Genomic DNA, 14,864 nt, shown 5'->3' on the forward strand with positions numbered 1-14,864 from the left:
GGACAAGTTTATAGCGGTTGCAAAAACAAACAAACAAATGTAAAGAAAACAAAAAACAAAAAACAAAAAAAGACAAAAATCAATATCTACTTTTTGCTCATTTCATGGGTGATGTACCTTTTACAGTACGTCTATGTGTCTACAAAGTAAACTTTCTCCAAATAATCACTAGGGTAATACATGCATATAACCTCAATGGGTTAAAAATCCTTTATACACTCTTCACTTCAACTCTATTCACTTTTGAAAGGATGATGCTACTGCTTTGGAAGTTGGGATTAGTAATGGATACAATGTGCTCATAGCGCTTGCTCTATTTCAGATCAATCTGATCATCTCTTCAATGTTGTCAGCTAAAGATGTTTTACAGTATGTACTCTTTTTCCGTAACTTTCATTGCACAGCTACCACAGCTTAAATAGCTACCACAGCTTGGCAAGATTAAACACTTGAGTAGGCCCTGTACTTCAGAGTCTCTTTTCTCTGCACACAATTTTCGAGTGTGTATTTTCTTTCCAGTATTTAGACAGGTTTGTTGAGAATTCATTCCAAGTGAGTCATACATCATTTTAAAGCTTAAAGTCTGCTCTTTGATCTTTGACCTTGACTTATGAACTTTGAATTTGAGCATACATGCCCACAAGTAAGCAAAACAAAGCAAAACAAAAACAAAACAAAACAAAACAAATGCCTACCATTCTGCTGACTTGCAGCTTGATACAGCTTGTACAAAGAAAGCTTGGAAACCGAGCTTGGTAGAAGATGGATACCAGACGTCTTGCATCGTGGGATACGACCCGGCAGGAGAACAGCCGACTCCTCTGCGTAGTTGGTGATGAACCGCACGGTACTTCTCGTTTCGTCTAAGCTGAATTTCCTGGACTTGGCTGCTGCAGGTTTCCTCATCTTCAGCATCCCTTCGACAAGGCCATACTTCTTTACCCACCTCTGCAATCCATGCAGCTTTCTGAAGGAGATGCTACAACAACAAAACAAACGGAGAGCATTAGTTAACTATCCAGGTTGGAAGATGAATGCAATCTTATCAATTCAAGTTTATATCCTGCTGCCAAACTTGAGAAAAGATTAATTGGGTACAAATTTCAAAAGTGTAAGGCTTGTAGGATACCATACTATAATTTCTTTTGAAATTGTATAGGCCAGGGGGTAAATATGCACTCCCCAGCAAAAGATTTAAGCTGTCAATAGCATGACCATGGCAAAAATCTGCATGCAGGTTGCCAATTATGTAATCTCAAGGAATGAATCACTACTTTTTCCAAAAGTATGGTAGATCCTTCTTTCTTATGGTAATCATGATAATTTACGCATATTTTTATTATGTGTGCATACACGATAATTTACGCATATTTTTTGATGTGCGCCTCAGATTTTCAATCTCAAAATCCCTAAATAAGGCTTCAAATGGACTTTTTGTTGTCTACATATGTGACCCGCTACAACAAAATGATCCTAAAGTCGGGCGAGGTCGATTATTTGAAAATTGCATGATATGATCCCCTAATCTTTCTGCTTTAGATTGATATATAACACATTTTATAAAAATAATCGGCTGCGGAGATATCGATGTTTAAAAGAGAGCATGTCGAGACGTCTGGAAAATCACTGTTTCGAGAAAAGCGCCCTAAAAGTCTTCCTTTCGACGCAATCGCGATCACCTCTGGACAATAAAGGGTAAGCCCTAACAACCCCCGAAGAGTTCATTCAAGCACATCAGCGTCGGCGGTCTCCTCACCAACCAATCAGTGACCAGGATATGAGAAGCGGCTGAGCATAGCGCACCTCGCCCGCACGCACCAGTCGACTGGGCAGTGTGCGAGCTTCACGCTTCGGTTAGCAGCAAGCAGCAAACTGACCAATGAGATCACTCTGGTCGTTGTTAGGGGCGGAACCTATCTGCGGCGCTCAATCCAAATTTTCGAACCAGTTTCCGCTTCGTTGAAACGCCAAAAAACATGGCTCAGAAAAACGCTATTTTTTGGTCTTTCGTTTGATCATTTTGCTTCCAAATTTCGACTGATGATAGAAGACATGTTAGACTCTAATAATATATCAAAATCAGAAAATCGTAAGTTTTGACCAATTTTAATGCTCTCACTTCAAACTCGATTTTCACGGCTTCCACCGTGCGCGACTTTAGGACCTTTTTGTAGTAGTGGGTCACATATTATTCTTTGTAGTACTATAAACAAAATTACATGATGAAACTGGCAATTTCAAAATAAATTAATGTATTATATTGCTTTTTTATTTCTTATGTATTTTTTGTTCATAGCTTCACTTCTTCTTTATAGCTAGAATAGTTGATTATAACAAAAACGGAAGTTATCTGAGAAAAACAAGTAAAAAATTCATCTGACAACAATTCTTGTAAAACCCTGCTTTGCACACACACACACGTCATTGAAAACTGCAATTTTCGGTGGCATAGGTCACAAAAATTTTGTTATATCTCGGCAAGCATACCCGTGATTTCCATGGACAGGGTCTGAATATGAGTACAAGATGTGAAAAGGATGGTAATGTAATTTGTCTGCGGTCAATATTCAAGCCCCACCCCCACCACCACCGTCAGGCATTGTGCAGACAAGAGGGGGAATGGTGAAATTTTGAGAATTTGACCTTGAACTTCGACCCATGACCCTAAAAATCCCTAAACACTGACAGGCAGTACTTGCATTAGTACTAGGTTTCAGAAAGATTCCTTAAGCCATTTCCAAGACATGGAGAGGGAAAAAAAAGTGACATTTTAGCATTTTCGATTTATCTTTGAACCTTGTGCATTGACCCCCATGGCTTAAAAACAGGGAATGTTTGTTGGGTAATACCATCGGACTGGCGGACCACTTACCCATGGAGAAAGGCAAACATGTCCCCACATATGTCTTTTCCATGAAAGAAGTATCTAGCACGGACAAGCTTCTTCTCTTCTATCCCAGCTGGCTTGGCACACTCTAAGGATGCAGTGCAGTTCTGCACAGCATCCAGCTGGGCCATGATTGCAATATTTTTCTCCACCCACGTCAGCGACAGGATCTGGAGTTGGTGGTCGAGGATTTCACGGCGTGCAAAAAGCGTCTTGCACTTCCTCGCGCACCTGCAGTTGTCCCACGCATCCAACCTGCGCTCAATGGTCCCAGCCGAGTCTATGGCAGTGTCATGGTTCTGAGGCTCAGCTTGTTCATTCGTGGATTCCCCAAGCTCTTCTTCTTCCTCCTCAATGTCCCCCTCGCCAGACTCTCCTTCATAGCTATGATTGTAGTTGGAATCTCCATCCCCGATGTAACTTTTAATGACCTCAGGCGCAGAGGTTGCTGGACTACAGAAGTAGTCCAAGAGGACGTCTTTCCATTGTGCTACAAGCTCTTTGCCTGTCTCATGCAGATTTGCAGCAGCAAGTCCTTCCACAGCAGCAGCCATTTCTTTTTCATGTAGCCGATCTGAGCACGATCCTTGGGGATGAAGAAAAAGATATTTGGAATGTAAAATTGCCCAATTCACTGCAATCCCGTAAAGGGATGGTACAGTATTGGTGGAGATGAAAATTGGGCTTTTAAATTTTTACGAGATACCAAGAAAACACTTATGATATAGTACAGAGCATACAATTTTAAGAGGAATTCAAAGTTTATTTGATGAAAATCGGGTTTGGAATGACTGAAACATCCAAAAACAAAGTAAAACAAAGTGATTGTAATAAAGTGTGGGTCCCACACTTTATTAGAATTGCTCTTTTTTGGATATCTCAGCCATTTCAAAACCAATTTTCATCAAATAAACGTTGAATTCCTCATAGAATAACATGCTCTTTCATATTTTATAAGAGGTTTCTCATTATCTCATCAAAAAAATATTAGAAACCTGAAATTAGGTCTCAACCAAAACTATACGATCCCTTCAAATCTTACAACACCGGGAAAACTAAGTTGATCGTATTGTGAAATAAACTTAACTAACAAAGGTACATGTAGCACAAGCACTGGCTGTTCACAGGACACAGGTTTATATAATTTACAATCTTTTAAATACCATGAACATTTTCATATTACGTAAACCATATTTTAAAGGACAAGTTCACCTTCATAAACATAAGGATTGAGAGAATATAGCAATATTAGTAGAACAGATCATTGAAAGTTTGAGGAAAATCGGACAATCCGTTCAAAAGTTATGAATTTTTGAAGTTTTTGTGCAGTACCCGCTGGATGAGAAGACTACTGCAGTGTATGAATAACTTAGATGTCACATGCGTACAACAATATAAGGAAAATATAAAGAGAATTTCACAAAATTCCATCTTTTGAAAAAAGTACACATTCCCCTGACTCGTTACCGATAAACGTTATGGGTAATATTATTCCCCCTGCCTTTAGAAAGAGGCTAGTCAATTGCTCTTTTATTATGCGAAAAAAGTGAAAATATGTTGAATTTTCTTTTATATTTTCTTTATACTGTTGTACGCATATGACTCACAAGCTGTAGTAGTCTCCTCATCCAGCGGTTCCAACACAAAAATTTAAAAAATTCATAACTTTTGCATCGATTGTCCAATTTTCCTCAAACTTTCACTGATGTGTTCTACTAATATTGTTGCATTTTCTCAATCCTTATGTTTATGAAGGTGAACTTGTCCTTTAACTGGGCTATGTCACACCAACGTTTTACTGGGAGGGGTCACCCACTTGGTCAAACTGAATCCCTATGGGGTTAAATAGGATCAATGTTACTAATTCCTGTCTGCTCTGCAGTGTTACTTCTTCAAAGGTCCAACAACTGTTTTCACAAGATCTTCATACTGCCTTTTTCTGTCGTTTCCCAAGAGATCTCAATGCTGTCCTTTGTTGCTTTTTTTTTTTCTCCTGAAGACACAAGACAAATATACTACTGTAAAAGTGGAAATTTTTGTGCCATTTCGCGCAATCAGAAACTAGCGTGAAAATAAAAGCACACCAATACTTGCCATATGTTCCTGTACTTTGTCTCTTGATTCCGCGGAATCAAAAAAATGTGAAACTCTTCTTACCCGCCAAGCGCGAAAAATCAGTCATGCGAAAATATCAATTTTTACAGTAATTCTGTATCACTCTTTCTGTTCAAAATGAAAAAAATGTAATACCTGAAACGCTAAGATCCTCAATGTCTTCTTCCTCAGACGATGTATCCTGCAGGTCATTTTGTGGTGTGTTGGTGAGTGCAGTCTTTTCTGGAGTTGGGTTGGGTCCTTCACCATCATCATCTGATGTACAACCCGCTAAATGAAAAAACAAACAAACAAACATACGTACATTGTTTGATGCTGGAACCTAGAAAGTAATGTTGCCACCCTGAAGATATCACAATGAACAGTTGTCTGGTACAGTAACAACAGGAAGAAGTTTTCAAGGGATTGATTTTTGTGATCGGACCGGTGAGATAGATTACGACGCAATACTAGTAGTTCTTTCTTTATTTTGTAGGCAGTCAAGACAATTTAGCCTCTACAACAGCTCATCGCTGCAATGGCATTTAATGCCTTTGGCAGCATATACATTTGTACACTGCCCTTATCAGTTAATTAGCATGCATCATTTACGTTACAGGTTTAGCAAAGGGGCAGCACACATGCAAAACTGCAAAAGCAGAAACTTTCTCTTTTATTTTTGCACAACATGAAACGCGAGAATTCAAACAGCAAATGGAAAGCTATTCAAATGGACTATAAACAGGTAACAGCCTTCCCCAAATGTTCTGATGAGCCTGGGGTTTGTGAGAATTTAAATCCTTCATATTTCATTCATATTTGCAGAAACTGATTTCTTGCACGATGCAAAGAATCCTTTGAATTAAATCTTGACGACAAGGGGAAACTATCAAAATTTACCTTTGGCAGGTTCCTCCTCAGTACACAGTATGGTGTCACTAGACTGCACAACACTCTCCACTAGCACCTTCCTAGCAGAGGGCTGCACCTCCTCAAGTGCTGCATGGGTCTTTACGTGCTTGTAGAGCTCACACTGGGACAAAAACTTTTCTGAACAGCTCCTACATTTAGCCACTGCCTGATCTACATTACGTTTCCAGTGGTCTTCCAGCTCTTGCTTCACCACAAATGACATAGAGCACACTTGGCAGTTGTGTTCAGAGCCCGAGTTTGCTTCAGGAGTCTGCAAGTGATTCTTCGAGCCAGGTTTGTCCATATGATTCTCTTTGAGCAGTTCGGAGTGGGAGATGTGATGTGCGGTCTCGTGGACTTCCAGCTCAGACTTGGTTTCAAAGCACCCTGAGCAATGTCGGCAATGGAATGGCTTCTCTTCCCCATGAATCACTGCCATGTGCCTCTCCTGGAGCTCTTTGTTGATAAAACCCTTGGCACACAAGGGGCACTTGAAGAGCTTCTCGACGACGTGAACCTCCTGGTGGGCTGTGAGACTTGGCTCATCGGGGAATGTCTTGTCGCAGTGTTGGCATTTGTAATCTTTGGCAGTCCAGACTTCACCGAGGGTCTCCTCATCTAGCAATGTCTGATTTGATGGTGATTTCAAAATTCTTCTTCTTCTCCTTCTCACAGGAGACATTCCATACATATTTCGAGCAGAAGCTGAATAAAAAAAAAACAACAAATGTACATAAATCAAAAACGAAGATATAATGTACAAGATGTCAAAAAAAAAGTTACAATGGGACCCTCTGCAATGATAACTTTGAAAATAGTGAATCAATCCAAATACAATTTTAGGGTACGAAACTATAACTCATTGCCCACATCTTACAGAAACCCCCATTCAATTTTGCTTCAGTGGTCAAAGAGATAAAAGAAATTTTGTAGAGCATGTCAGCTCATCCACAGACTCCCATTCACGATAGTCTACCACTGACCTAATTAGAAACATTTCTCACTCTAGTCAGCTGTGGATTAACATGAAGTGACTGATCGTTTTAGTAAAAACAACACCAGGGCCCTGTTTTATGAAGAGTTATAATTGATTATATAGTTGATAGTCTATGGCAGCCTGTTTGTTAAGGAAATTTATAATCGATTATATCTTTTGATAAAACGGGGCCCTGATCACAAACAAGCTACATCCACATCTGATAAGAGAAGACATTAGAGAGCACTGAAAATTAATGAATGATTAATATCAACTCTATTTGATAATCAAAGAGTAACTGAACATGCATAATTTATATCAAAGGCAACCTCACATTTGATAGTCCAAGTTTTGTTAATCATTACGCTATGGTAACAGAAGAAACTTCAGACTGGCACAAAATGGCAGTGTGACCATTTGAGGCAAAACATTCGCAAGTTATAAAATTAGAACGTTTTTGGGCAGTCACAGCTTTACAACTAGAAATGTCGCTAGGGCGACTGATGCCTCCACCATAATGCATGATTCTCCCAATAGGTGTATAGCACAATGTCTTCACAATGTGTGATCCATGACAGTTTCACATAACTGGCAAAATATTGAAATGACAGATTTGTCAGAAATGTCTTGAATGTTCATTTTCCTTAAACTGGGTTTGCTATAATTATCTAAGACTGCAGGTACACATATTTGGGGATATGAGAATTTTTACTTGAATTCTGACGGACCCTTTTATAAGTTTATGCATTGAGTAATTTCCAAGGTATGAAGAAAGAGTGTAATTACAGTACAAAATAGATTTTTTGGGGGGTGGGGTGGAGGGCATTAAAACCTAGCCTTTGACCCTTAACCTTTGACCTTTGACCTTCTGGCTGGAAATTTCCCGGAGAATCTCCATTAGGTAATGCATGTATATATTAAATTTTAAAACTAATACATTTGTTAATGCAAGCATTGCATATACTAGTATATGAGGGAAATAGTAAAATTTTGAGGAGTTGACCTTGACCTTTTACCCCTGACTATTGACCCATGACCCCTAAATTCCCTAGATAATCCCTGCCAGTCAGTTCATGCGTATGTACCAAGTTCCATAAAGATACATTGAACCATTTGCGAGAAAAGTGATATTGCAACATTTTCACCTAACCTTTGACCTTTTGACCTTTGACCTTATGACATGAAACTCTCTCTGGAGAATCTTTACGCAGTAGTACATGTCTACACCAAGTTTCAAGAAAATACCTTCGGGCATTGCATAGATATGGGGGAAATAGCATTTGACCTTGACCGTTTGACATTTGACATCTTGCCAATGTCACTACAATCTAGTCAACTAATTGTCCCATCATACATCATCCTTGGACCAAGTTTGGTGAAAGCTGCTTCATCCAATTTTGAGTTATCATGTAAACAGATAAATTTTAGGATTTGACCTTGATCTTTGACCTTTGATCTCTGTCCGATTTCACTAAAAAACTAATCAAGTAATTGTCCTATCATACATCATCCTCAAAGTTTGGTGAAATTTGCTCGATCCAGTCTTGAGTTATCGCGAAAACGGATACAATGTCATGATTTGACCTTGACCTTTGACCTTTGGCCAATTTCGCCCCAAAACTTATCAAATAATTGCCCCATCATACTTTATGCTTGGACCAAGTTTGGTAAAATTCCAGTCAATATTACTCAAGTTATCGCGTAAACGAAAGTGGACGGATGTACGGACGGACAACCCGAAAACATAATGCCTCCGGCACCACTTCATGGCGGAGGCATAAAAAGACTACTAGAATTTTTGATATCATGTGCACATAAACATAGATGGAAAATACAATGTATGTGTAGAGAATTCTATAAAATTTGATTTTTTTTTTTGGGGGGGGGGGATGGGGTGGGGGGAAGTACAATGTACATGTATTCTCTTGACTTGTTACTGACGCATGCTTCAGACATCTGTAAGTAATGCCTCCTGCGACACTGCTGTACCACCTGCTTTACCTTCTGCCTCCAACCCCCAGAAAAAAATGTAAAATAAACAACACTCCTTAGCATGTCGATATTGCAATGTCAGTGTGAACAGAAAAGCATGTCAAGGTTGAAGTTTGCCAAGACTTCCACAGTACTCATAAATTAGGCCGCGTTCATGCGAATTTCATAGCCAGAATCACAAACATGAATCATGATAATTGATTCAAAACGGCATTTCAAATCATGGTTTCAGCAGAAGAGCGTTCATGCGGGCTTTCGCAACGCTGATTCTGGCTCTGCTCATTCTTTGCCATTGCTGCGCAGTTTGACCTTGTCTCTGCAACTCTAGCCAGACCACCTTATGCCAACTGATCAGTCAGTTCATTATAGGCATTTACATTTTTATTTCGGTGAATAATTTCCAATAAGCTGTGGCATTCAGGCTATGCCCACAGATCGAAAAATCTTAATTCTTTGTCTCTCCAATTTTTTTCCCTTGGTAGACACAGCGCTGCAGCCATAATTACTACTATCAACTCAATCGGAGAGTAATTACATGTATTATAATATTAAACAGCTAGATACTAGCATAGAATCCGTGTATGGCGGTGATGTAAACCAACAAATGCAAGTATGGTACCGAAACACACGATTCATAAGACGTACAGGAGCGCGCAAACAGAACAAGAAGCTGTGGGATACCCCATGAGACACGCATGCGCACAGCGCACAATGACGTCACAGAATCATGATTGAAATCACAGTTGCGTTCATGCGGCTTCTGCGATTGTGATTCTGGCAGAATCGTGATTCAAACCGCCCTTTTTTCTGCGTTTTCAGATCGGCGTTTTGAAACGCGTTTAAATGGAAAAATCGCATGAACGCAACGCAACTAAACACGTTTAGGGACTAAACGTGTTTAGAAACGCAATACTAGTTTCGCATGAACGCAGCTTTAGAGTGATAAAAACACCACTCGTAAGCTTAAACAATCATAGGTAGAAGTCTGTATGCACAATTAAATCTGGTTCTCCTTTAACCCTAAAAAGGCTGGGGGGGGGGGTTTGAATCAACCCCCCCTCGACATTTTTCGCGACTACTCCGCCACGCGAAATTTTTTGACCGCGCCGTTCGCTGACTTTTTACTTTCAAGTCTTGCGCATCTTTTGACACTATTTTCGCAAAAATGGCTCGAAAATGTGATTTTGCGTATAAAGTCTAAGCAAATGGAGTTTTCTCTTCTTATTCATAAAGATATGATTATTTTCACTTTCATAGGCTGAAACTAATTAATTTTAGCATAATTATGCTTGAAATAGGTTCTGTCATAAATTTTGAGAAAAAAATGATTAAAAAAAAGGTTGAAAAAACAAAGAAATACATAAGAAATTTATAAAATATATAAGAAATTGATTTTGATACCAGATTTTTTTTTCATGTACATTGTTAGGAATGCTACAAAGAATGTTATCACCACAAATTAGGATTCTAGGAGCTTTAATTTCTGATTTAAAGCAAAAAGTATGATTTTATGCATATATTAACATAATTAATCATTATGATGAAAATTTCAATTTTTTTTTTTATAGTTTGGTAGATTACGCCACAGGTAATGTATGTGCCAATTTTCATGGCGATTGCGCGAGCGACGGCCAAGACCTCGGGAGGGGGGGGGGGGTTTGAATCAACCCCTCCCCGGCCACAGAACACCCAAAAAAGCCCGGCCTGGTTTGGGTTAACCCGTTGAGGACGGTTTGATTTTGCTACAACACGCATTTCCCATAGACACTTGCCAGAGTATACTCGAGACTTGTCTTCAACAGGTTAAATACTGTCCATCACTAGCTGTATAAAAATTGAAATCCAAATAAAAAGATAAAAGAATTACCATTTGATGGCTTGGACATCATTAATTTCAACTGCTCTTTCCGATGGACACAGTGTATATGTCGCTTCAGCTTGCTCCTTCCAACAAACTTCTTCCCGCAAAACTGACATGCATACTGGGTGTAGTAGGAATACTGAGATCCGTGCAGGGCCATGTGGACTTTGAGGGAGGATTTCTGGGTGAAGGATTTTGTACAAAGCTCGCAATGATATGGCCTGCTCTTCAAGTGAGTGTCCTCGTGCATGAGTAGTTTGTACCGATTTGAAAAGACTCTGAAACAGATGCTACACATGTGGAACGACTTGTCTTGTGGTTTCCCTCCTTTGACCTTTGTCTGGCTGGACGTGGCAGAGGTGTGAGCAGGACCATTTTCTGGAGATGATGCAACTTTACGGAGACCCAAGTGTAATCTGTGTTCTGTGTAATGATCGGAAACAAGAAGAAGACAATTGGTGTGTTGATTGACATTAAAGCATCACAATATAATGCACTTGTCAATGTAATGACGCACCCCACTACCCCCGGACATGGGTGCGTCATGGTCATTTTTTGACTGACCACACGGGGTTTTTGACGGACACCACAGTCACTTTTTTGACGGACAAAACGCTGCAAGTGACGAACCCCACAGTCACTTTTTTGACGGACAACACGTTGAAAGTGACGCACACCTCGGTCACTTTTTTGACGGACATCCTCGGTACATTTGACGCACCCCCGTAAATACTGAAACGATTTTTGCATACGTATTATTCAAGCAATTTCATTTTCTTTTGGTTCGTAAACATAATTTGTAAAAGTTTCGGCAAGTTTCCCTTACCATGGCCCTGTAAGCACCATACCGTCATTCACCGTACATCACGCTGCTGCTACGATATTCCGTACAGTAGTATGTATTCTGTGCATGCAATCCATACATGACAATCACATGTGCAGATGCGCTGTGTGTACGTGCGCGGCCATTGCTAGTGCGGTGGATGCATACTGCTGCAGCGCAGGTACACACCACGCCACGGCATTCCCGCGAGTAACTACATACAGCCTAGTCGCTGTACGTAGAGATTCGGATCGCACAGCTAGCTAACAGCGTCGCGCGACTGGTTGGGCTATCCCGCGAGCAGGAAATGGCATGCGGCAGGCAGTTTTCTTCTGCTGCCGCTTCTTTTACTGTCAAGAATTCGCCTTTGTCACCACAGATTTCATGGGTTTGTTGGAGGGAAAATGTAAGGAGAAAGGGTGGCTTTTAAATTATGTGCTTGCCAGATTCTGGCAAGCATTTTTCCCTCTTATTCCAAAACACTTCCCGAATTTGATTTTCACTTGCCGCGGGACAGCGCGCGCTCACTGTAATTTCACTCGCGGTACGTGTATCCGGTAGTAGCGTGCAAAAAATGCGTGCAGTTTTCCATAGCCAAGTGCACTAGTGACGCACCAGGACGCACCCCTCGGTTTAAAATAATGCGTGTTATTTTCCATAGCCAAGTGACGTACCATGACGCACCCCTCGGTCAAAATTTTGACCGACAATGATGGGATTTTGACACACCCCTCGGTCAAAAATTTGACGGACAAAGCTGGTAAAATGACGAACACCTGGGTCACAAATTTGACGGACCAAACGAGGAAATGACGCACCCATGTCCGGGGGTAGTGGGGCGAGTCATTACATTGACAAGTGCATAAGATGGCTTTCAGTGTTTGCCGAGACTGAATCCTTGTAATCCTTGTAACAAGCTTGGCTGAGTTTCTTCAAACTCCCCTCTACTCATTCCAAGCGTTGTGCAACAAGCAGCCTTTCACCTTGAACTGTGACCTTTGATCTCATGAAATATGGATCGTCTTTTCAGTGAAATAAGAACATGCTACCACAGCTATTATAGAACACATCAGTGACAGTTTGAGGAAAGTCGGACAACTGGTTCAAGCTATGAATTTTCAAATCTTCGGTGCCATCATTGCTGGATGAGAAGACTACTACACTTTGTCAAGCAGGATTCCACAAAATTTCATTTTTCATGAAAATTACACATTCCATCTATTTGTTATTGACATAATGTTAAGGTAATATCATTCCCCCCTGCTTTCTGAAAGAGGTAAGTCGAATGCTCTTTTATGATGCAAGAGAAGTGGAAATATGTAGAATTTTAATTTCATTTTCTTTATATTGTTGTCCATACATGCCGTCATGAAGTGCAGTAGTCTCCTTTTCCAACAATGCCTATGGCTGCCCTGAAACTTTTTAAAAAATCATTACTTTTTGATCGATTGTCTTGTTTTCCTCAACCTTTCACTATTGTGTTCCACAAATTTTACTGCTTTCACTCAACCCACATTTATATTTGTGCTTTGGTTTTCTTTCATATTGCTACCTTTTTTCTGACAGCTGTCACCTGTTTGAGGCTCCTCAAGCTTGGCAGATCTCTGACTCTCTGTGGCTAGGTTAGACTGGTGCACACTTCCGGCAAGATGCATTTTGAGCTCAAAAGTGGTCAGGAATGCAAGTCCACAGGCTCCACACAATGGCAAGCGTCTCACCTTGACGGAGCATGGTCTTCCCACTGTGAGAGAAATGCAACAAAATAAATTATACACAGTCTTATAAATGAGAACAAAACTGGAAACATAGATGAAGGGGGAAAGGAGCTCCATCAACAAGGCTTTCACCTGGTTTGGGGGACATTATGTACTATTACAACGACAACACACAGTCCAGTGATCTTGAAAAATATGTCTTGCACATCTTTACATCAAGAATCATTTTGGAAAGCTAGTCTCTCTCCTCTTTTATCTTGTTGAGTCTAAATTGATATAAGAATTTGAGAGTTCAATGCATAATGCCACTAAAACACCTCAGTTATAAGTATTGATAAGGCTAGAAATACCACCATCGGAGGAAAAAATTACTTCAGGATTAGTGAAGTACTTTATCAATTAGTAAGATACATGATATTAAGAATTGCACAAATATAAAAAAAACTATGGTCCAACTACGAACATCCTTCGTGACGAAACTTATACACTTTTACAACCTTGATAAGGATGATTTATGTAGAGTTCAAGCCCTCAATGACCATCATCATTTCAAGAACTTTATAATCAACTGAGTTGTCAGTCATCTTGTAAAACATATACTCATACCTTGCACTGATTGCACAGCCAGCCGCCGCCGCTGTGTATGACATACTCGCATATGCCGCCTCAGCTTGTCCTTTGACCCACAGAGCTTGAAGCAAATGGCACAGATGCGTTCACTGTAGCAGGCATACTCCGGCCCGTGCTTGCGCATGTGTATGCGAAGCGAAGACTTCTGGGTGAAACTTATGGAGCACAATGGACACTTGAAGGGCTTCTCTCCTGTGTGGGTTCGCATGTGCCTCTCTAGATCATAGAGCCCAGCAAATAGTTTGCCACAGAGTTGACAAGAGTATGTCGGCTTCCCTGTGTGAATCCGCTTGTGCACGAAGAGATTGGTGGTTAACTCCCCGCACTCCTCGCACTTCTTCAACTGCCGCCTCTGACCCATCCGTAGTTTTGACTTGATTTCATGTGGGGCAAGGTATGTACGGGGGCCTGAAGATTCAAGGACAGGAAATATGATGAAGAACATACAGACCTCCCAACCTCCCGATGAGATTTTGCTATGAAAATGCAGTGTATTTCTGTGATGTTTCTAGCACATTTTGATACGACTATGAGGTTCTCATCTATCATTTGGGCTGCAAGATTACACACACAATCGAACATCATGTTGGGCACTTATTATCCCACTGCTCAATAATTATAATTATTGCCATATATATCCAAACATACATACATCCATACAAGTATAAACGGCAGCTTTTATCAGAATCTTTATTTTGTGATACCATTTTGGTGAGGACATGGAGAACAAAGTATCAAAAATACAATGAAGAAACATTTTAAAAATTAGAAATGTCGCAATGTCGACTGGTATGATTCCGCCATACTGTAAAGGTGGATATTTTCGCACGACTGATTTTTCACACCTGGTGGGTTAAGAGTTTAGCATGTTTTCCCGCGAAATCCCATGTTTTTTCAAAGAATTCTGCGGAATCAAGACATCAACTAGTGGAACATATGGCAAGCAAAATTATTTGTGTGCTTTTATCTTCATG

The 14,864-nt window shown here is 40.2% G+C and overlaps 1 protein-coding gene across 1 annotated transcript in view; it reads right to left on the bottom strand.

Moving 5' to 3' along the window:
* LOC139740371 (uncharacterized) overlaps positions 1 to 14,864 on the bottom strand; it is a 30,435-nt gene that overhangs the window by 4,555 nt on the left and 11,016 nt on the right. The window contains exons 6-12 of the mRNA XM_071650967.1: positions 13,867 to 14,298; positions 13,119 to 13,286; positions 10,729 to 11,145; positions 5,882 to 6,598; positions 5,138 to 5,272; positions 2,873 to 3,473; positions 696 to 979 (exon numbers count right to left, since the gene is read on the bottom strand). Of these exons, the coding sequence (XP_071507068.1) occupies positions 696 to 979; positions 2,873 to 3,473; positions 5,138 to 5,272; positions 5,882 to 6,598; positions 10,729 to 11,145; positions 13,119 to 13,286; positions 13,867 to 14,298 (2,754 nt within the window). The remainder of the gene's footprint in view (positions 1 to 695; positions 980 to 2,872; positions 3,474 to 5,137; positions 5,273 to 5,881; positions 6,599 to 10,728; positions 11,146 to 13,118; positions 13,287 to 13,866; positions 14,299 to 14,864) is intronic.

Source organism: Diadema antillarum, unplaced genomic scaffold (assembly GCF_040938485.1).
Source record: "Diadema antillarum isolate AM-2024a unplaced genomic scaffold, OU_Dant_1.0 scf00000030, whole genome shotgun sequence".
NCBI lineage: Eukaryota > Metazoa > Echinodermata > Echinoidea > Diadematoida > Diadematidae > Diadema > Diadema antillarum.